Raw genomic sequence first — 22,876 nt, forward strand, 5'->3', positions numbered from 1 at the left:
AGATTATAGTAATTATGTTAAAGAAAAGATTTTTCAAAGTACTTTGCCCTTTTCTGTCCTTGAAGACTGAAACAGTGCTAGCTAAAGGAGCCTCATACTCCATTTTTTTTTTTTTGAAACTCTGCTTTTTACTGGGTCAAGTAGATTGGAAAATATATTAAAATAAAGGATCTACGAGGAGCTATGGTTTTATTGTTTTGCGTGGTTTTATGGCAACAGTAATCTCTGTGGCATTCAGGGAAATGTTTTTCTAGTCATAACAGAAAACTATCCTTTATATTAAGATGCTGTGTGTGCGCATGTGCGTGTGTGTGTGTGTGTGTGTGTGTGTGTGTGTGTGGTAGCAGCCAATAGAGACGCAGTGACACCAACATAAATTGGAAATACAGAGTATGTCATTTTACTGCACCTCTGGGCCTGCTCTCCATTTAGCACTATGTCAGAGTAATGTGTTTGCATACGCCGTGTGCTCTATGTGTGTGTGTGTGTGTGTGTGTGTGTGTGTGTGTGTGTGTGTGTGTGTGTGTGTGTGTGTGTGTGTGTGTGTGTGTGTGTGTGTGTGTGTGTGTGTGTGTGTGTGTGTGTGATAGTCAATGTAAACTACCCATGAAATTAAGAGGGTTTTTTTCATTTTGCTTTGTAAATGTAGACGTTTGCTTCTGCGTGTGACAATGCAAACTATCCTTGAAATTAAGATGTAGACCAGGAGGCGTGTACGTGTGTGTGCGCGCCTGTGCATGCGTGAGTGTGTGTGGGTAAACAGATAGCTCTCAGTACTCTCCCGATCCTCAAAAGACAGAGCGAACCTCTAAAGGGAGGGTGGGATTTGAAGAACATTTTGAGCATGCTGACAGCTTGTCAGGGCCCTCCTACGACTGTAATGAATTTCAGCCTTTTGTGGTGTGTGGTCCTGCTGCACCGATAAGCCCTGGCACTAATGCAGTTAACAAGGAGTAAGAGTGTGCGCCCAGTTGTGTGCGCACCGCCTGACGTGATGTATACATGCTTCTGAGCATGCATCACTCAACTCCTACACTCCTTAAACAAGCTAATCATTGCCGGACAGTCTCAAGTGTGTTTCTAACAGTATTTAACGCTGCAGTGTTTTTATTTATATGGCTGAGGGTTAGATTAGTAGCATGTTAAAACTCAGTATGTGGGAGAAGGAAAAAACACTTTGAACCTAAGACTTTAAGTAACCAGGTATTGGAAGCCAAAGCCTTCAACTTCCACAGCTGCATGATCCTTTGGGTGGTGGGTCTGCAGTAGGGCCGGCACATGCAGCTCACTGGAGTTGAGCCAAGCCTGACTTCATGAACTAATGCCCGACCAGTAGCAGTTCACCCCTCCCCCAGGTCTGGATCTTGGGTGGGGTCTCTGGAACCCAGATACAGGTAGCAAGGGTGTTGTTGTTGTTTCCATAGAGGCCTTATGAAATATACTTAGTTTAGGTTGTCACCCAGCCAGTAGAGCCAATACCAGCAGCCATGTTGCCCCTGACAACATAGCTCCAGAGTTCACTTGGGAAGTCTACCCCCTCCATCGTGATAAGGATAACAATCTCATCTCTGCTTTTTTTGCACTGGCAGAGACACATCTTAAAAAAAGTTAAGACAGGGCCATGTTTCCCCACTTTGTATCATCCCGTCTTCTTTTAAATACAGCCCGTAAACATCTGGGAACTTAAGGGAACCAGTTGCTGGAGAGGAATTTTGTCCCATTCTCGCCTGATTCGAGCTGCTCAACAGTTCTGATCTTCTTTGTTGTAGTTTTCATTTCATAACCAGACAAATGTTTTCAGATGGTAAAAGATGTGGACTCCAGGCAGACCAGTTAACCAACTGAACTCTTCTACTCTGAAGCCATGTTGTTGTAATAGCAGTAGTATGAGGTTTAACATTGTCTTGCTGAAATATGCAAGGCTTTCCCTAAAAGAAGATGCCGTCTCGATAGGAGCTTATGCCGCTTTAAAACCTGGATATGCCTTTCAGCACTGATGGCGCCTTTGCAGATGTGCAAGCTGACAGTTCTTTAGGCACTGATGCATCCAGTCCAGTTCTGCCTTAGGTCCCAACGATTGTGGGCGTCCACTGATTTTTGATCTCGTCCCCTGCACACAGAGATTGCTCAGATTTTCATCATCTTTGACTGATATTATGTGCTATAGATAATGAGATATTCAGAGTCTTTACAATTTCACACCAAATTTTTCCTCAATTTGTCACAGACATAGTTATTTGCAGATTGGTGAACCTTTGCCCATCTTTACTTCTGGTAACGCTGCCTCTCTCAGATGCTCTTTTTATACCCAATCCTGTTTCTGACCCGCTGCCAATTAACCTGATTAGTTTCAAAATGTTTTTCCAGCCGTTTCCTTTTAGTACCACTTACTTCTCCAGCCTGTTGTTGCTCACTTCCCAGCTTTTTTGAGATGTGCTGCTGCTATTAAATGTCAAATATTATATGAACTAATAATTTTTCATGAAATGGTACAATTGTAACCACTTTTAACATCTGTTCTATTGTAAGTAACATATTTGTGAATAACACATGTTTTTACTTACATTCTACATAGTTACACAACATTTTGGTGGGAATTGGAGTTACGCAAAATAATTTATTTTAATGTGACAAGAACTTATAGCTGCAGCTTTGTACCAGAGAAAGACAATATATGAGACTGCATCCAGTAACAGTTACAGATCAAGTACAAACCATCATCATAAATACTATTGTTTAGATTATTTTGAAAAGAAACAGCCATAATTCATGAACAGATGCACAGCATGTTCCTATCATATCTGCAGGGTGGGGGAGGGGGGGGTGGATTATACAATGAAAAGAAGACTCTCATGAGAGATTCAAATGTCAAACAGTGCGCACTGGGAAGTCTGCTGATGTGTTAATCTTGTTTCTTTAAAGCAGATCTATGATACTTTTCCATTTTTTTAAACCTGCCATATGCATACTGTTACAGTGATGGATGCTCATATTACACATTGCCAGATTTTCACATTTTTGGTGTCAGCATGTGGACGAGTATTCCTTATGAGCCAAACGCTCAGGCTTTAGACTGCTCTGTTTAAGGCCGTTTTTTTTTATTCTTGGATGTTTATGATGTCAAAGACAGAGGCTATTCCTTTATATGGTTATCTGAGGTAAACGGCTCCGGCCGTCTGTGCGTGAGGAACAGCCAATCAGAACAAAGTGGAGAAACTCTGCCTTGTTTCTCAGTGATGAACTTAGTGGATGTACAAAGAGCCAGTATCAGATCATTCAATTCATTTTAACCTGTGAATCATGCATAGCATCTAAAAAAAAAAAATATTGAGCTAGAAATATAAGTAATAGATGACCTTTGAAAAGAGTCTGACCCGAGCATTTATTCAACTTTTTTTCTTTTGAGCCAAAAACACTCAAGTCAGAAGATCTTTAGTTTTTAAATGATCACAAAAGACTTCTTATATTTTATTAAAGGATTAGTCACATATAATCGACTGTCTAATTATATTTTATAGTTTGAAGTGAAAGGTTGAGTACTTTTGGTTACATTTTGCTTTTTTCATTTGTTTTAAGTGGATTGTAATACACGCGTTCTAATTGTAATGGAGTACTGTCAAGGTACATCAAAGTACTGGCTTTTGTACTTTAAAGATCTGAACTGTACTTTTAAAAGTTTTAAAAATACATCTCAGCTTTGTGTTAGCTATTTGCCCCGAGCTTCAGCTGTCACTGTTGAAAAGAGTAACGTATAAAGTCACAAATCTGTTGCACCAAGGTCTGCATTCACACTCTCTCTCACACACACACTCACACACACACACACGTACAAAAGCTGTTGTCAGAGGCAGGGTTGGCATGTATCTTTATGCCTTGTCTTTACATGCTCCGAGTGAGCTCTAAATGTCACTTGTCTCTCTCCACTTCATCTGCCTGACTCATCCTCCTTGTCTTCACTCTGCATTTGAAGTCCTTGTGTGTGTGTGTGTGTGTGTGTGTGTGTGTGTGTGTGTGTGTGTGTGTGTGTGTGTGTGTGTGTGTGAGAGAGACAGAGACACCATGTGCTGGTGTGTACTTGTTTGATGGACACACTGCTGCTCTCCACCTCCCTTTGTACGGCTCCTGCAAGCACAATGATGCCCACTGCATTGATTTTCTCGTGCCATTTTATAATTATGTCTCCTCTTTTCATTCGTCCTCCCCCTCGCTCGCTCTCCCGCTTTCTCTCTTTTATCCTGTCTCTCTTATCTCGCGCCTCTCTCTTCTATTTTTCTAATTCCACCAATCCCACCACCACCACCCCACTAGATCCATTTTTATGCCTTACTGTGCCCATGCTTGTTATCTCAGCCCTTTCTGTTTTTTTTCCTCTCTGTTTGATCTCAACTTCTTAATTTCCTCTCTCATCTACGTCACTTTGCTTGGTTTCGTTTTGAACCCTTCTCCCGGCTCCTCCAGAGATGTTCCTCATCGTTTCTGTTTTTGCTCTTCTGTTTTTATCTTATTTTTCTCCTTCTTGCCATTTCTGATTTTTCTCAACCTCATCTCAGCGGGGACTGTGTTTTCTGAAGATTTTTTTTCTCATAAACTTTTTCCAATGTTCTTTTTTTTCTCATTTTCTGCAGCCTCTCTGGAGTGCACTCCGTCTTCACCATAGATTGATGGAGAAGGGCTTCCCAGCCGCAAAAGGACGCTGATACGCATCGCCTTGTCGACACCCACCTACACTTCTTCCTGGACCTATCACAGCTCTCCATCTCTTCAGTGTCCGACCTCTATTTCTCCAAAGACCGATCTGGATGGAAACCATGCCTTCGTCCCAGCCACTCCTGTGAACTCTCACAAGTTCTGACTTGCTGTTTCCTCGCAGTTCAAACAATTGCTCGCAGCTTCTCGGAGCCTGACCGATATTTTCCATTGCAGACGCCCCATCCCCAGTCATTCCTGACCTTTGCAGCCAAACCTTCTCACGCATTGACTTCTCTCATAGCTCTCTTCACTCCTTCTCCCAAAACTCTAGCCTAACAAGGTTTCCAAAAGGTATTTGAGCAAAGAGATAATTTCTGCTTTGTCTGTGCTTTTAAGGCTCTTTAAGGACCCCACCGCCGCCTATCTATCCCTACAGTAAAAAAGTGACATCTACAGTATAACCCACTTTCCAATCACTCAAACACAAGTCCTGAACTGTTTGTGGCATGTTAGCTCCTTCATCGTAGCACTTTAATGTGTGTTTTCTCCCGTGCGTACTCTTGTGCTGTATTACCGATCCCGGTTATACCCCGCTGAGGACTCTCAGAAAAGCAGCAAAAAAGACTGTCCATAGGACTGCTATTATACTACTCTATACTTCCCTTTCTACCTTTTTTCCTCCATATATCCAGATTGTACTTCCTCAAACATGAGAGGGTAACACCAAAACACACACAACCATGTATGTGCTTTAGTGTCCTTCCTCTTTCTCATTCTATGCATAGATCCTGTGAACAGTCTTTGACAACACCCAGTGAAGTGTCCATTGTGTCTCCCTCTGCCCACTATATTGTATATATCTACGGGTAGACAGTAAGCCTGAAAGAACTTCACTGTGAAAACAAACAACATTTAGTAGGAGAATAAAGACTGAACCTGGCATCACATTAGGTACGCTTAAGTTGGCTCCCTGAAACAAGTCACACTGTTGCGAAAAGCAATCCAGTGGAGATGAAGCAGAGCCTGAAACGGAGATGAACTGCAAGGAGGAAAGTCCCTCGGTGTCACTGAAAGCCTGGTGCTAGTAGGTAAACTAATTTGGCAACCCAAAGGGGGGTTGGCTGAAAGAAAAAAAGAAGAAGAAGGCAAAGCAAAAGGGCTCCTTGAACAAAGAGGGGCTTTGACTTGAAATTCTTTACTCTAATGAGGAGAGAGAAAAAAAAAGAAGAAAAGACATCAGAGATAACAAAAGAGGAGCCTTTTTCATTTCCTCCTCTCTGTTTCACCAACTCTTTATTGCTTTGTCTGCTTTCCATCTCACTGCTTGAAACTATTTTTAGATGAGATATATTGAAAATAGTGTAGTAAGAAGACGTGCTGTGTGCAAAAGCTCAACATGGAAATGTTTTCTCTCAGTCATATTGGGAACATACACCACATCCTATTTATGTCAGATGGGAAACTCAAATCTCTACTGTCAATGTGAATAATGGCCACTCACTGTTGATATTATAGACGTTTTAACAGCACTTAAAAGCACATTTGTCTGTAATGAAACAAAACAGCTGTAACTTGGAGCACTTCATGATGTCTGTGAGTGTAAAGACATTATAAAAATCTGTAGCCAATATAATGACCTCTCAGTGTTAGCTGCTGATTTCAGTGTATCAGAGTGATATTTATCAGAAGCTCGTATCCACGCTGGTGTAGCAGGAGCTGTTGTCACGGCAACATCTTTTTCTTTCCTGGATGGGATCTGTCAATCAAAGGCACATTAAAAAAAATAGCAGCTGCAGTTGGAGGAGAATAGGGGGTGGGAAAAAAACAAAAATGGGGTCGACCCCTGAGAGCCATCACATTTTAGTGGAATTCCATTTGCACACCGGTCCTTCTGTGTCCACCCATGCATGGTTTGTATAGCAGCCGCGGCCTAATGCAGCAAAGACTTGCAAGCAGATTGAATAGTATTGATCACCTCTTCGGGACATACACTTGGTCCTCCAGGATTACAAAAACTGCGGGGGTGGGGGGTGTATTCTGACAGTCAAGAGGAATGGAGTTGTTCGGGCTAAAACACAAGTGGTTATTTCACGGTTGGGTGGTGGTGCTGTGTCCATGGCTGTCAAGGCTACAGCAGGGAAGAGGAGGGCTGAAGCTTCCTTTAAGTTTGATTTCTTTACTACTTGATTTCCTTTTCTTTGGAAAATGCCCATAAACAAACTTGAAGGAATGGTTTGAATTGGTAAAGAGTTGCTGAATAGAGGTGTGCGTTAAAAAATTCAGATCTGCCACCATGTGTCAAAGAATCAGTGGAGGGTGATATATTTGTGGAGGTGTTATTCATTGAAACAAATCACCAATTTTGGGATTAGAAGACCTAAAGAAAACAAGCTGTACAACATGTAAGGTCTTGTTGTGTCAGTGGAAAGCTAGAAACATGTGGCTAATTTGTAGCAGTGGCTCTGGGCTAGCTTGTTAGCTTAGAGAAGTATTGGGTGTTCATGATACTATAATCATTAGTCATTTGTGAGCAGCATCAAACGGGCATCACCAAACCTGTTACTAGGTATCTCTGATATCTTTGTCATAGCACATATTGATGTACAAATCTAGCTCTAGCTCAGCATAGCAAAAAAACTAAAAAAGCGATACCAGTCAATTAAACATCTAGCTCTAAGAGGTTACATTTTAAGTTAAGGAGTTTTCTTGTAATAAGAATAAGACTAGATGACAGAATAAGATCAGAATAAAGTCTTGAAATTGTAAAAAAAAAAAAAAACATCTTACTGTGTTTAAAAAGTTAAACTATTGTATCAGTTTAACTCTCATGTCTACCTGTAGGTTTCATGCAGCAACCTGTTAGCTTAGCTTAGCATACAACAGAATCTATATACCAGCACTTCAAAAACTTAGAAATCTGTAGAAAAGAGAAAGAAGGTGGGTCTTGTTATGTTCACACAGACCAAAGCTAGCTGTACCAGTTTCCAACCAGTTTGCTAATCTTTATTGGACATAGGAGTCATACTGGGAGAAGCATGGTGGTGTGGTGGTTAGCACTATCGCGTCACAGCAAGAGGGTCCTGGGTTTGAATCCGCTGGGTGGGGTTGTTCATGGGGAGCACTCATGTCCTAGTACTCAAGCTTCCTCACACAGTCCAAAGACGTGCACATTTGGGTAATTCCAAACTGGTTGTAGGTGGGAATGTGAATAATTAGCTGTCTCTCTGTGTTATCCCTGCGATAGACTGGTGACCCATCCAGGGTTTACCCTGCTTATTGCGCTACGACAGCTGGGATAGGCTCCAGCTCCCCCCGCAGCCCTGAATTGAAAAAGGAGAAGGAAAGGAAAAGCATGTTTGGATATGGTCAAAAGCACACAAGAACCTGACAAGGCAAATGTCCAGGCATTCTTAAAATTTAGTAGGAAACGAAATCAACCCTGACTTCTCTGATCTTCCAGTACATGAAACAGTTGCATAGAATTTCATCATTTTCGATGGTAGTCCAGTAAAGAAAGCACTCTGCTTTCTAACTCGCTTTCAGCTCAGCACTTCAGTGTGGTTGTAAAGGATTATTCAGAGCATTCATATCAAAATGTGTTTCCTTCCAAAGTGTCTTTGAAATGAATTTTCCCAAATTAAAAAAAAAATGGGGTCAATTTGCTTGCAGGCATTCCACTGCATAACAAATGTAGCACTGTGTCTTAGTGATCCATATGCCAGACTGCAGCACTATGGTAACCCAGGGTGTAGGGAGTAAAATATTGATTTTGTATTGATATTCTCTAGAGGGTGTGTTCCCTACTTGCAGGGAGGGAAGCAACGGAATAGATTCAACTCCAGTGGCATAAGGGGAAAGTTTCCACAGTTTTTGCTGGCTCTAATATTCCAGGTATAACCAGCTTGAGTTGTGGCACCTGTACCAAGGTGTCTAGGAACTTGCCTGAACTGGCCTTACAGACTTCTAGTGCCCCTAAGAGTTTTGGCACACACTCACAGACACTGATACACAGTGCACTGTTACACAAGAGATCCCCAAACCTCACACAAACAGTTATTGCACAAGCACTTTCACACATGCTGACACACGTGTAAAATCCATTCAAGGACACAGACTTTGCGTGTAAACAAATGCACAAGCACATACACAGAGTGACAATGCAAGCAGCGCACACATCAGTTAACAGGAAGCGTAGTCACAGCCGCTGACATCTTTCACATTAGTTATGCGTAAATACATGTAAACAAATGACACCTCAAACAGAATTTAAATAGAGGACAAATCTCAGATTTGTTTTCTGCCCAGCTGATAGCATGTTTCAATTCTGCTCAGAGTGCTTTTGTAACAGGTATATGAGCGAAGTCTCTTCCCCCAATCCATCTGCATATAAGGTGCCTAATAACGGATGATAATGGAATTGATATCGTAATAAGTGTACATAATAAAGAGATTAATCTTCATGTATATGTGTTCTCTGTTTATTCCGCCTACTGTATTACACATCCTCTAAAAAACTGATTTACACTGTGCAAGGTTGGCTGTTTTTGTGAGTGTGTACAGCTCATGCACTTTAGGTTTAGTGATGCTTTTGTTACTGTTGTGGGCTGACTGATGGGACGTTGCTACATATTGGCTATAAAAGAAAAGCACTGCCTCCAAGTCTGAAAAATGAAACCAATGTAGTTTCTTAAACCTGCATTCTTCGTGATGGCCACCAGGAGGCGACTCCTCTGGTCAAACTGTACAGAGGTTTATGAGAAAATTGCCCCACTGCTCACTTGATTTATGCCCTCGCTAAACACTTTCTTGATGATTCCACGTGTCAGTCAGTAGATTTAACTTTTATTTGATACATTGTGGCGCTCAATTATTAAATCATGATCATATTTAGAGTAAAATAATGACGCCGTGTTTCATGGATGCGATACGGTGTTTGTATTTTAAGAAACTGCGAATGAGTGGATGATGAATTTTGATTATTACTAAAAAGATTATTCTGTATTCTGAAGTTAAAATAACCCCTAAAATTAAATTAATTTATTAATGTTGCAAGATATACTAACTTAGACTTTGTGTTTGTGTCTAGGTGTTTGATTCACTTGGTTACTTTGCAAGCATGTTTTTAGGACTTTGTTTAGCGTGTATATCAGTATTCACCATCATTTTTTGTATAGAGTTGTAAAGCATTGTTTTCTTCAATTCTGTACTAAGAGAATACTACAATACCCATGAGCCTCTGCCACCAATATAATATAATATCAAATCTAAATTGAAACCAATTAAAGTGTCTGAAGCTTAGTAAACATACTAACAGAGGCCACACATAATAGAGGACACACTCTTGACCTACTGATCTCCAAAGGCCTGAGCATTTCAAAGGTTACTGTGTCTGATGTGGGCCTGTCTGATCATTACTGTGTTTTCTTTGAAAGTAAAATCTCAGCCCACACAAATATATCAACAACAGTGATCACAAAACGGTGTATAACTGAACACAGTAGTGCAATTTTTAACCAGGTCTTCCCATTAACACCTGACCTGTCCAGAGGGTCAGTCAATGAGCTCGTCAATAGCTTCAATGCTAACATGTTAAATGTAATGGACACTATTGCTCCCATTAAGGTGAAGGTTATCTCTGGAAGGAAAAAGTCTCCATGGAGAAACTCCACACTGGTGAAAAATGAAAAAAGAGAGTGTAGGAAAGCTGAGCGCAGATGGAGAAAAACAAACCTCCAGGTTCATTATGACATTTATAAAGAGAAACTTCACAATTATAATTTACAACTGAGGAATGCAAGGAGGTCCTACTTCTCTGACATCATCACTAAAAACAGCCATAATGCTCGGGTCTTATTTTCTACAATTGACAGGCTAACAAACCCTCCTGTGTCAGTGGCAGCTGAACTTCATTCGACCATGGCCTGCAATGACTTTGCCAAATTCTTCACTGAAAAAATCCAAAAAATTAGACAAGCAATTGGTACATCAACAGCAGATCCAGGATATGTACTGTGTCCACCAAAAAACTGTTTAAACACCATGAAACAGTTTCAACCTATTAACAGCAAAGACCTGGAGGACATCTTAGGTCAACTGAACTCCTCCTCTTGCTGTTTAGATGTCCTGCCAACAAGTTTTTTCAAAAAGGTCTCAAAGACTTTAGAGTCAGACCTGTTACAGATCGTCAACTTTTCTTTATTATCAGGTGTGTTTCCAGAATCACTAAAAACTGCTGTAATCAAACCTATACTGAAAAAGGACAATCTTGACAAGACACAAATGAACAACTACAGGCCGATCTCAAATCTCCCGTTTTTAAGTAAGATCATTGAAAAAGCAGTTTCCCAACAGCTCAGTTACTTCTTAAAACAGAATAATTGCTACGATGCCTTCCAGTCAGGTTTTAGACAGAACCACAGCACTGAAACCGCTCTGACCAAAGTGTTTAATGACATATGTCTGAATACAGACAGTGGAAAAATGTCAGTCCTAGTTTTACTGGATCTCAGTGCAGCATTTGATACAGTTGACCACAACATATTACTCAAACGACTGGAGAACTGGACAGGTCTTTCAGGAACTGTACTAAACTGGTTCAAAACATACGTAGAAAACAGGAAATACTTTGTATCAATAGGTAACTTCACATCTGAGCAGACAAGTATCACATGTGGAGTTCCCCAAGGTTCCATCTTGGGACCCCTTCTGTTTAACATCTACATGCTCCCACTGGCACAGATTATAAACAACAACAAAATAAACTATCACAGCTATGCAGATGACACACAAATATATATCACAATGTCACCAGGAGACCGAGGCCCTGTACAGGCTCTTGGTAAATGCATTGAGGAAATCAATGACTGGTTGTGCCACAATTTTCTCCAGCTAAACAAAAACAAAACTGAGGTAATAGTCTTTGGCGCCAAAGAAAAACGATTACAGGCCACCAGAGAACTTCAATCTATACATCTAAAAACCACAAACCAGGCGAGAAATTTGGGTGTAGTGATGGATGCAGACCTAAACTTAGAAAAACACATTAAGACAATAACAAAGTCAGCTTACTATCACCTCAAGAATATATCAAGGATAAAAGATCTGATGTCTCAACAGGACCTGGAAAAACTAGTCCATGCATTCATCTTTAGTAGGCTTGATTACTGTAACAGCATCTTTACAGGTCTACCTAAAAAATCAGTCAGACAACTACAGCTCATTCAGAACTCTGCTGCTCGAGTCCTCACTAAGACCAAAAAAGTGGACCACATCAGTCCAGCTCTGAGGTCCTTACACTGGCTGCCTGTCCGTCAGAGGATAGACTTTAAAGTTCTGATGCTGGTCTATAAAGCTCTGAATGGTTTAGGACCAAAATACATCAATGACCTCCTGACCCAGTATGAACCATCCAGATCCCTCAGGTCATCTGGATCCGGTCTTTTATCAGTTCCCAGAGTCAGAACCAGACACGGAGAAGCTGCATTCAGCTTTTATGCTCCTTATATCTGGAACAAACTCCCAGAAAGCCTCAGATCAGCTGAAACACTCAGTTTATTTAAATCCAGGTTGAAGACTCACCTGTTCTCAGCTGCATTTGAATAAAGCACCAAATCCACACTTTAAGCTTAAATTTCAAAACTTACATTTAACTACTGATTTTATCTACTGTTCTGATTTTATCTGTTTTGATTTTATATACTGTTGTTTGTTTGTTTGTTTGTTAATTAGTTAGTTTATTTGCTTGTTTTATTCAATTTTAAATCATGCTTTTTATTTGTTCTTGTTTTTAATGTCTCTGTAAAGCACTTTGAATCACCTTGTTGTTGAATTGTGCTATACAAATAAACTTGCCTTGCCTTGCCTTGCCTAAACAACCTTTTACTGGATATTTCTTGCAAAAATGAGAGCTTTAGTCAGTGTCTGCATTTTAATTTTATACAGGCTTAGACTTTTTTTTTCCTAAAGGCAAAGATTCAATTGAATTTGCATCTTAATCTGATATGTTTTCTATGTGGAAAATTAGTATGCCTGATGATCAAGGTATTAATTAATAATGAATGAAATTACCTCTTTAAGCATGGCTTCTGAGGAAATAGCTAATGAGCTTGTTAGCTGTAGGGTATGAACTGTATTGTAGTACCAGGGATTTGGACATATACAGTACCTGCATTAGAAGGAGACAGTATTGTACAGGTTTCATAAGAAAAGTTTTGAAAAACTAAAGAATACCAGTGTATTACAAACCATGTGATCTGCAAATAAAACTGATGTCCTAGAACTGCTACACATGCTGAAATGCTTGTGAAAAGAGCCATGCTGCATTGTGGAGGCGGGCTAAGGAAGAAGAGGTGCACAGCAGGCGTGAGGGATGAAGAGACCGAGAGAGGGGACAGAAAATCGCTAACACTCAATCCCTGCCTTCCTCTCCCGAGACCCGCATCACACCCTCAGCACTCTGGGCTCTCGCCACCTGCCTGGGTGACATCCCCAATTTTTTTGTATCTGGAAATTTCCCTCCTTTGGTTTCTCACTTTGCCCTGTCCCTCTTTTCGCTCTTTGAGTTTTGCTGCTCTAATTCTATCAGTCACTCATTCTCTGTATGCCAGCGACTGAGAATCTATCCCAAACATGTGCCCTCTCATCTCTTCGTTCCCCTCTCTTCTCTCCCTCCCTGCTATCGTTTTATTGCTTCACAGCTTTCAGTCGTGTCTATTTCTATATCCTTGTGTTCTTTGTCGCCACACTCCTACATGACTTTCTTTCACTTCTGTCTTCTTCAAAGATTCCCTCTCTCTTCCTCTCTGTTTGTGTAGCCTCCCCGCTTTGTGTCTCTGCGTCATCTCCAGCCTGGCTGTCGTGCATAATGCTCCGCGTTCCCATCTTCCGTCACACGTTCGTGTCGAGCACAAGCAGGCAGCTGTATGAATTAAACATCTTAGACAGTGCACACACTGAGCCCCTTTGGAGTGTCGGGATGAGCACTGGTTCTGAGATAGGGGGCTCTGACCACACACCGTGAGTGTTTGCCAGTGTGTGTTACTTAGTGCTTGACACTGCATCCCACTGAGCAGTGAGGGTTATCGCATGTTTGGTTTTTTCATGATTTATGGTCAAAGGAAAGAAGGAACAAGAACCTTTCGACCCCCCCGCAGTCTTTTTCTTGCATTCCCCGGCTCTCGGCACATCTTATATTTCTGCACTTGTTTGATTTTCTGCCTGTTTTGTTTCAAACTCTTTATTTCACTATTTTTTTATTTTCTCACTTTCATTGTTGAAATTATATTCACCTTTTTTCCTGTGTTTTTGATCTTTGCATTTTATCCTTTTGTTGTCTTTGATCCACACCTCACCCTCTCTTCCCCTAAACCCCTCCACAACAACCACCACCACCACCACCCCCTCTTTATCCTGTTCTCACTGATCCTGTCAATATGACGGATATAAAAACTTCCAAAGCGACTGATGCTTGCTCATTGCGGCGAGGATCAGCCTTGGATGTCAGCGGGACACGTGTACGGTGTCTCTGTGTGTATCATTATCTCTGCACATGTCAGTGTCTGCAAGGAAAGACTTCAGAGTGTTCTTCATGAGCATGTCATATCTTCAGAAAGCTGTGCATTCAGGTAAGTGGGCATCAGGAGAGTCTCTCCCTTCCCCACCTAAGTTAGCTAAGCCTTCTTATCATCCTGTGCTGTGTGTTGATTCGGTAGAGATCAAGCTGACATTTGGTCGACTCCCTTTTCAACAGTCTCATTTCATTGGAGTTTATCTTGCAAGGTTTGCTACAGCCACACTGCAAAGGCAAGATTCCCATTGGTTGCACTAATTGATTGTGGCAACATTTGATGGGTCCACATTAAAACTTTATTTTAAAAAGTGTTTTTCTAGTAAGGACGTGTGAATGATCCGTCCATTTCCTTCCTAGCAGGCTAAGCAGGGTATTCAAGACTTCCTTCTCCCCACCAATATTTTCCAGCCACTCCTGTGGGATCCCAAGATAACATACTAGGCCAGATGGGATGTATAACCCCTCCAGAAAGTTTAACTTGGGGTCCAGCTGGGCATGCCTGGAAACCTCTGAAAGAAGACACCCAGGAGGCAACTTGACAGACCCCTGTACCACCTGAATTAGCAGATGCTGTGTCCAAAGTTCCCTCCGGATATCAGTCACGCTGCAGAAGGAACTCGTATCGATTGTCTCAGTCATTCGGTTACCATCCGTAGCTGGTTTTTCGGGAGGGTTTGTATGGGTGATTTGCTTCCTGGCTGAGCTGCCATCACTCTTAAACAAGATCCCAAGATACTTAAACTTTGTTGCATGGGGCAGGAAGTGTATCAGTGATAACAATATTAGCATAAAATGACACTTCTGTGCACCACCTGTCTCTTCAGACATATGTATATACAGATGGTATTTGCAACTTCTTGCATATTTGACCCAAATTCCATTCTAAATTTAGCTGTATCAGGTGTACATTTTACTATGTATACAAGTGTAACTGAATCAGTGATTTAGACACAATCAGGTTTGGAGTATTAATGTGTTAAGATCCTGTAGTTGGAAGGAATGTTTTAGATTAACTGTACCTAAAGCAAATAAAAAGGTGTTACGTTTTTGTATATTGTCCATCTATGATGCAGAGTCAAGAGAGGCCTATTTATTCATCTTCCTAGCTATTGTACCGTCTTGTACAGCATCTCAGCCTCATGATTCATGTCTTTCTTCCTTCCCTGAATCGATGTGTTCAAACAAGAAATGGCTCCTAATAGAGGTCTACAGGGAAGTGTTTTCTGGTCAGTCTCCATGGTGGCACCATGGTGAAACAGTTGAAAAGGCAACAGCTAATACCTGCTGCCTGATGGCTTTTCCCAGCACCTCGCACAGCTGTGCGCACCCGCCGCTCAACATCAAGGAGAATCCAGGATTATTACCACTGTGTTTATGTCTCAGGTGGTGTCAGTTATACCTCCGACGTGAATGGGGGGGAGACAGAATGCACATGTGGGGAATCTCTCCTCCCTGAGGATGTGTGTGTGAACCTCAGTGAATGTTTCTTGTCTTCTTCTTTTTTTTTTAAGTCTGTGAAAACATGTGTCAATGTGCTCCACAGGTTGTGAGAGAAAATAAATCCTCAACCTGAGCTCCCCACCAAACTCCCCTTCAGCCGAGATGGAACATGCCAGAGCCCCTACTGGGTAGCCAGAACCTGGGGGCCTCCAGCCAGCAGGCGCCACAGAGGATGGAGGGGTGCTGTGAGCTTGCTCGTTAAACAGCCCTGCGCCCGACCCTAATGATATCCGCCGGCACGTTTCCTGTTCCCAGCTTGCCCTCTCTCTCCCATCTATCCCCCTCTTTTTCGCTTTCGCTTTCCCTCCAGCCCTCCTCCCGCTCCAGCTCCTCTTTCTATTTCTGCGCCATCTGCCTCTCTCCTCCTCTCCCTCTGCTCTCCCCCTCTGTTTGGGTGAGAAAGTTGAACCCAGTGGGGACAGAGGCTCTGTCACACTTGCCTTCTAATGAGCTGTTGCTCTCTGTGCCACCAGTTCTGACGGAGCCAAAATGGCCGACACATTTCACACTGCTGGGCCTTGATCTGTCGGGTTTCTGAGTGACTGGCTTGACAACTTCGCTGTGAAATGATACCATGTAGAGGGGGAAAGAAAAACAAAAAAGAACAAAAACACAGAACAGAAGAAATGATGTAACGTGGTGCCTTTGGTGAGAAATCGTCTATTCCTGTTTTCACTGTGCAACAGAACTGGGACAGTAAAATGGGTGGTGGTGTGGGTATCCTAAGGGGTTTAAAGTGTAGGCTTGCTTGATGGCCTCATTGCTTTCATCCACTGTCTGTATGAGTCAATATTAATTTAAAGGCTTACTGTTCCACATTTTCCCCACCTTGGCAAGAAATATTTGATGTCAGGGTATTTCCAGTGTCCTGGTAAATGATTAACATCAGTGTCCTAAATTGCTCTCTTACCAGAATTGTTACTAAGAAAGAAGCAATTAAACATAACAAATATGACGGGGCATATTTGTATTCAGGCTGATGATTAGTAGAAATTGAAACACATATGGCCAGCTTTCTAAATCCAAGTAAAGCCACCACATGAGGAAACGTTTTATCCAGTTATTTATTTATTCGTGGTGTTTTCATGTTTTCCATTTTCTCTTGTACAATCGCATTTTATTTTCAGAGAAAATTGGACCCTTTTGCATATTTCTATACTAATATCATGACAGCTGCAGGTAATAGATAGATGTTTGGAACAAAACAAATTCTCCTCCTACCTTGTTGTGCAACCTTGGACGTGGGTTCTGGTCAACTGTGGATCCGATTAAAATAAAATCTCTAAATTCTCAGGCAGGTATATTCACAGTATTATTCTCATAAACGTTTTTATCTTGTTTTGGCACTCACCGATCCTAAACGGCACTAAATTTATGATTACTCTGTCAAGTTGGAAGTGCATATGCACTGAACATTTCTTGGAATTAGGCTTGCTGGCAGAGGCGCATGAGAGAACATAAACTAGCCTTTAGCTCTCAGCTTGCTCGTATAAAGTCCATATGACGTGGTGCTCTGTGATGTTCTAATATTGCAGGTAATAGTTAAGTATATTCAGTGCTAGCCTGTGTCCTGCCTCATGCATGCTGGTTCCATACAGAAATTTTCCAGCAATGTGACTGCATGCAAGACGAACAATTTCCTGCTGTGCGCAGCATGTAAGATTATCCAACAGTGCTGAAATTTCTTGAAATTGTCAGAAGTTCATGTACGAAATGAAGCTCAGTTTCTCTGAGTCATAGCAGAAAGGGTCTCTTTGTCTTTGTGGCATTTTGTTGCCAAAGATGATAACCAAAAATATATTGTTATTAATTTCTAAAGCTGTTTTCAAGTCTGCACATCAGTAAATTGTCCAAAAATTGCACTTTGGCACACAGTAGGAGAAATGAGTGAGACTGCTGCCTGAGGAGAGCATGCAGGAGGGCTGGACACAGACACACAGTAGAGAATGTCTGCAGTGGCTGGTTATGTTTTATCTGTTTGTTTTACAGCTGGCAGAAAGCTAACTCAGAATGAGCACCTTGTTAAACCTTGATGGACCTCAAAAGAAGGAAAGCACATCAAGTTCCACTCTTATCTGAAGCTGCAGTGGGCACATTTTAACCAAACCTTACTTTAGTCTGGAGAAATGAACCTTAATATCTGTCGAGGGTTGGGATTTGGCATCAGCTGCATGGACCCAACCTCCTTTGTGTCAACAGTTTGGGCTGGTGGTGGTGTTGAGTAGCGGTTTTAGCAATATTTCCTTAATAGCTGTAATTCTTGGTTGAATGCCACAGCCTCTTGTTGGTGACCACGTGCATCCACATGTAACTTTTGAGCTACTTCCATTATACTGTTGCACCAAGCGATAGATTAACTGTCATTTAAACACTGTTCTCATGAACATGGCAGTGGGTTTGGTAAGCTTCGGTGCCCTCACCATTTACTGGCTCTTTAAGATGTGGTAGTATGACAAAGTTAGAGTTACAACATGAATTATGTCGACACTGAGCAGATTCTCAGGTAAATATTTCCAACATCTTGTAGAATCCATACCCACAAAGACTGAAGTAGTTTTGAAAGTAAAGCAGAGCGCTACCTAGCTTGAGTGTAGTGCTTGTGATTAAGTTCTTGGTTACTGTAGTTTTTCCCCCACTGCTGTTTCAGACAGTTTTAACTCTCAGAGATGCCACAGTTTGTTTGAGTTTGGGAACTGAAGAGGAGTTAAGACCCAGAAATGGCCAATGATGTCAAATTTTAGAGGTGGATATCATTCTGAGTTCTTCAAGACACTGTCCACCTGGCATGAAGACAACCGAAGAACCTTTATAACGCAATATAGCATAATTATCACTTTAATATGTTTTTTTTAATTTAGTACAGTAACTTGTTGCATTGCTAGGTTACAAGAAATGCAATGTGATTACATTAATGCCTTTGGGAAAGCATTACACCCGACACTGGTTATATATATATATATCATTGTTTGCAATGTGTTAGGTGTGCCAAACTAGAAGACACTCATATAGATTTGTTAAAGCAAAAACAAACAACGATTGTGATGTTTTGTATTAAGATTATGCCCCCTACATGGGCTTTGTGATGCAACAAGACCAGTGGTTTCCTTATGGCAACAATTTAAAATCTACCGGATTGGTTGTTATCAGGCTGTAATAGCAACATATCAGTGAGCACTGAAAAAACAGTAGAATTATAATGAAGGTTCTGCCTAGCTAGCTTATATCTCTATAAGCTGCATTTTCTTTGAAAAGGCATACAGATGAACAATATGTATTATTATTATTATTATTATTTGCAATAACCCACACAATACATCTTTCTATATATACAGATGTTATACAGTATGCATGTATATTTGCAGTGCTTTTGTTATGCAGTGTTTTTGGAAATTCAATTTCGGCAAAACCCTTGCACTGACTGATCTGATGTTGCACTCAGCATATGAGTCAGTGAGTCAGAATTGAGCAGAGCTGCAGGGACTGGGTGTATTTTGCATATGCAGTCGTAGTGTTGTCTTTCTTGCCTGCATGTATGGGTGAAGTAGGAGTATCTGTTTTCCACCATATGCATTTTTGATATTGTGTGCGTGCGTGCATAGGTTGGCACAAGATATGCATGGATGTGTGTTTCGGTATATTCTTGTGAGCACTTCCAGGCACAGATTGGAACAAAGTGACACGAGCTAAAGGAAAAAATGACATCCCGTCCACACCTCAGACGATGACCTCGCACCAAACAAACACACTGAGCTTTCTTCCTCCCATCCACAATAACCCGTGATGACAAGTATTCTTCCATTTCTAAGAACCAGCACTGTGGAGCATTTTCAGCTGATTGGCCTTCCCGAGATTTGCATAATGTGTAGGCCGAAATAGCTCTGAACAATAACCATTTCAATATGAATGGGCAGTTTAAGATCTATGGCAACAAAACAGTGAATAAACAACAATTTGGGGAACAAAAGTCACACTCAGCTCTTATCCTTCAGCTACAGCTCAATGTCTTGATTGTCTCGCTGGCCTACATTCTGTCTCGAACATTACACTCTCGCATTTATCTCCAAGTCAGCCTCTTAATCTCAGCTATTATGATCTCGCATTACCGTAATAAATAGAGCGGCATAATTAAAAATGACATCACTTCATGTCCCAGCAGCAATTGCCCCGCCTCTTTTTCCTTAAGACGTGTTGAGTGAGGGGACTGATTTATTGATTGAGGCTATGTGACTGTGCTGGTGTACTCAGGATTATGTATCGGCAGCATGATGTTGTTGACACTCCTGTCGCCTTTACGGCTCCGACATGCCAAGATTTGGATGTTTGCCCATCCCGAGTGCGTCTAAATGTGTGTGTTGAGGAGGGGGAAGTGGGTGAGTTTGAGAGGTCTGTGGAAGAGGTTTTGAGTGTGAGGATTGTGTATGTGTGTGTGTGTAAGTCATTGAGGGCTGGGAGTGGTGGGCCAGCTGGCAGCCTCTGGCTTCACTGTGCCCTGTGGGTATCCGGCTTGGCACAGATTCTCTGTACTGCGACAGCTGGGACCTGGGTGCCAACCAAGTTAGAACTTCCAGACACACACATGTATAAACACGGGTACGTAGGATTGGACAGAAAAAGTAAAAGAGAGACAGTTTATATGTCACTGTGTTTAATCTGAGTAGTTTTGTGTTGTGTTAGATTAGGCCTGTAGTAACTCTGTTGGCCTACACCAATAGAGTTAAAGGGTCAGATTACCCAAATATGTATATTTTTAGAGCTATCGTAATTTCACTCACCCCTGTTTTGATCCTCTGTTCATTACAAATAAAACAATGTGAGTACTTAATCTGGCAAGGTGAAATGAAAGGGTGTGATGATGAGGCTGTAGCACGTCTGACTTTAATGCAGGATGGCAGACGAAGATGCAATCAGCGCTTGCTTTTTCATTATCTTCATCCAAGTGTCTTAATTGCTTAATCTTAAAGCAGCATTAAGCCCTAGACTACTGAGCTCTCTCTTTTAGACTTTTGCTGCCCTGTAGCTAACAACGGGAGGAGAAAGTTTATGAGTCACCTCGCAAACAAGTTTGGTGATTTACCAGTTTGTAAAGGCCAAAAAAATAGCTTAAAGAGCAGTCAATTTGAAATTACCATAGTGAAAAGTAGGACTATGGATGTTTGTGTTTCTCTCTATGTGCTGGATATGGCATTGTTCTGAGAAATCCACTTAGTACTGGAAATAGTCACGATATGTGATCTATTTGTTTACCTAGGTGGACACAAACTGTTCACTGCAGAGAAGAGGAATAAAACCAGTTGAAGCAAGACAGTAACAATGAAGACAAAAGGAAAAGACGTTATGAAGGTGGATGAGTTTGAAGATCAGGGATCGCCCATCAAAAGCAGCTGATATTGCACAGTAGGTGAAGAAGAGTACAGGCAGGATGAAGGACAGGACGTTTTACAAATGACAAAAAGACAAGTCACAGAGTCGAAGATGCTCAGATTTTCTTGAGAGTGACCAGGGTGGACACAATTCATACCTAATCTTCTCATGTCACCTCCATTTCTGTTAACCATCAAAATGCAATTCACTCCTTGGCACTGTACTTCTAATTTATGCAAAGTTTGCCCATAAATTAGAAAAATGATTTACATATAGCATATATAGAAGGCAACTGACGGGGAGCTGTAGCCTTGATCCAATCCACCCTTACATAGAGTGGACCGAGACAGACTCAGTAGCAGATTCTTCACAGGCTGCCTATCACTCCTGTTGTTTTGCACAAGATAAATCGCTCCCTTTCTCCACCGTGCATTAAGTGCCATTCTGATAGGGGAACATATTTTCATTCCTTCTGGGAGTGAAAATTAATTTTCAGGTTCTGGACATTTGTCTCAGAGGAACTTAGTGGAATACTTTAAATAAAAATGTAAAAAGGTCCTGGTGTTTTCCTCTCAGGCCTGCGCTCCAGAGAGTTCCACCTACCTGCACCACATTACAGACCGCTGGAGAAGCTCCTTGTAATTGCAAGAAAGTGTAACTTACACAACTGGATCAAAGTTTCCCCACCTTTGGTACTGGGAAAATTGTTAATATCCTCCTGCATGAAAGATTGTATGCTACTATAAAAGGAAATTATGAGTCATTCCTGAGGGTCTGGTTACTCTTATTAAACTATCTATCCTTGGACTTGAAAAATGTGCTTCTGAAAGGAAACAGTTTTGCTGAGTGGAAGTCCTCTGCCCACTCTGTAAAACACATTATTATCGCTGTTTATTGGATACCCTAAAAAGACATATAGATAGTAGACTGAGATGATGCATTTTTCCCCTGTTTTATTTGATTAATTATTATTATTACTATAGCATTTATTTGTTATTACTGCTTACTCTAACCCTTTGTGGTTTTGTTGACTGTGTAGTAGGACTGTCGAGGGGGTGGTGTTGCTCATTGTCGGGTGTGTGTTGAGCTGTTTAAATGTTGTTTTTTTCTTTTTGTTAAAACAAAATGGGGGAAAAAGAAATCTCTGTAACAGAATGACAGCTTGGGCTGAGCTGTATGGACACAAAGTTAGAGGGGCATGGGTGAGATGGTTTAGATATGTGCAGACGAGGGATAGTTAATGTGGAAGTTATGAAGCTGCTGCCAGGCTGGAGGGAAACAGTAAGACCACAGAGAAGATTCATGAATGTAGTGAAGGAGGACATGACATGCAGAGGGTTGGTATGACAGGGTGAGATGGATGCAGATGATCCTCTGTGGTAACAACTGAAAAAGCAGCCAGAAGAAGAAGAAGAAATGGATACTTATTGCCCTATTTGTGGTCAGTATAACAATGAAATTGATATATATCTTGGTAAAATGTGTTGTGTGTCCGTAATGCAGGAAAATCACCAATAAAGAAGCCAAACCACAATTGAAAACCAGAGTTAATATCAAACAAAGAAGTAGAAATAAAGAAAACAGACGTATGTGGGATTAAACTGGTGTCAGATTACAGTCTCCTCAGTGAATGGTGATTGACCACAACCTCTGAATAAGGACACTGTTGCTGTCATTTTCATTTTAAATCAAATCAGTTTTCTTTATTCCAGTCAACTCAAGGTGCTTCATATTTTAAAGACCCTATAATAATAGAGA

The 22,876-nt window shown here is 41.2% G+C and overlaps 1 protein-coding gene across 2 annotated transcripts in view; it reads left to right on the plus strand.

Moving 5' to 3' along the window:
- samd12 (sterile alpha motif domain containing 12) overlaps positions 1 to 9,149 on the plus strand; it is a 132,471-nt gene extending 123,322 nt beyond the window's left edge. For both annotated transcript variants that reach the window (XM_085445756.1, XM_085445755.1), the window contains exon 5: positions 4,626 to 9,149. In XM_085445756.1, coding sequence (XP_085301882.1) covers positions 4,626 to 4,657 — 32 coding nt within the window. In that variant the 3' untranslated portion in view covers positions 4,658 to 9,149. The remainder of the gene's footprint in view (positions 1 to 4,625) is intronic.
- Positions 9,150 to 22,876: the final 13,727 nt, after the last annotated feature.

The sequence above is a fragment of the Copadichromis virginalis genome, linkage group LG22 (genome assembly GCF_057382275.1).
Source record: "Copadichromis virginalis isolate Kocher_CV1m ecotype Utaka linkage group LG22, C_Virginalis_male_GT1.1, whole genome shotgun sequence".
Lineage (NCBI taxonomy): Eukaryota > Metazoa > Chordata > Actinopteri > Cichliformes > Cichlidae > Copadichromis > Copadichromis virginalis.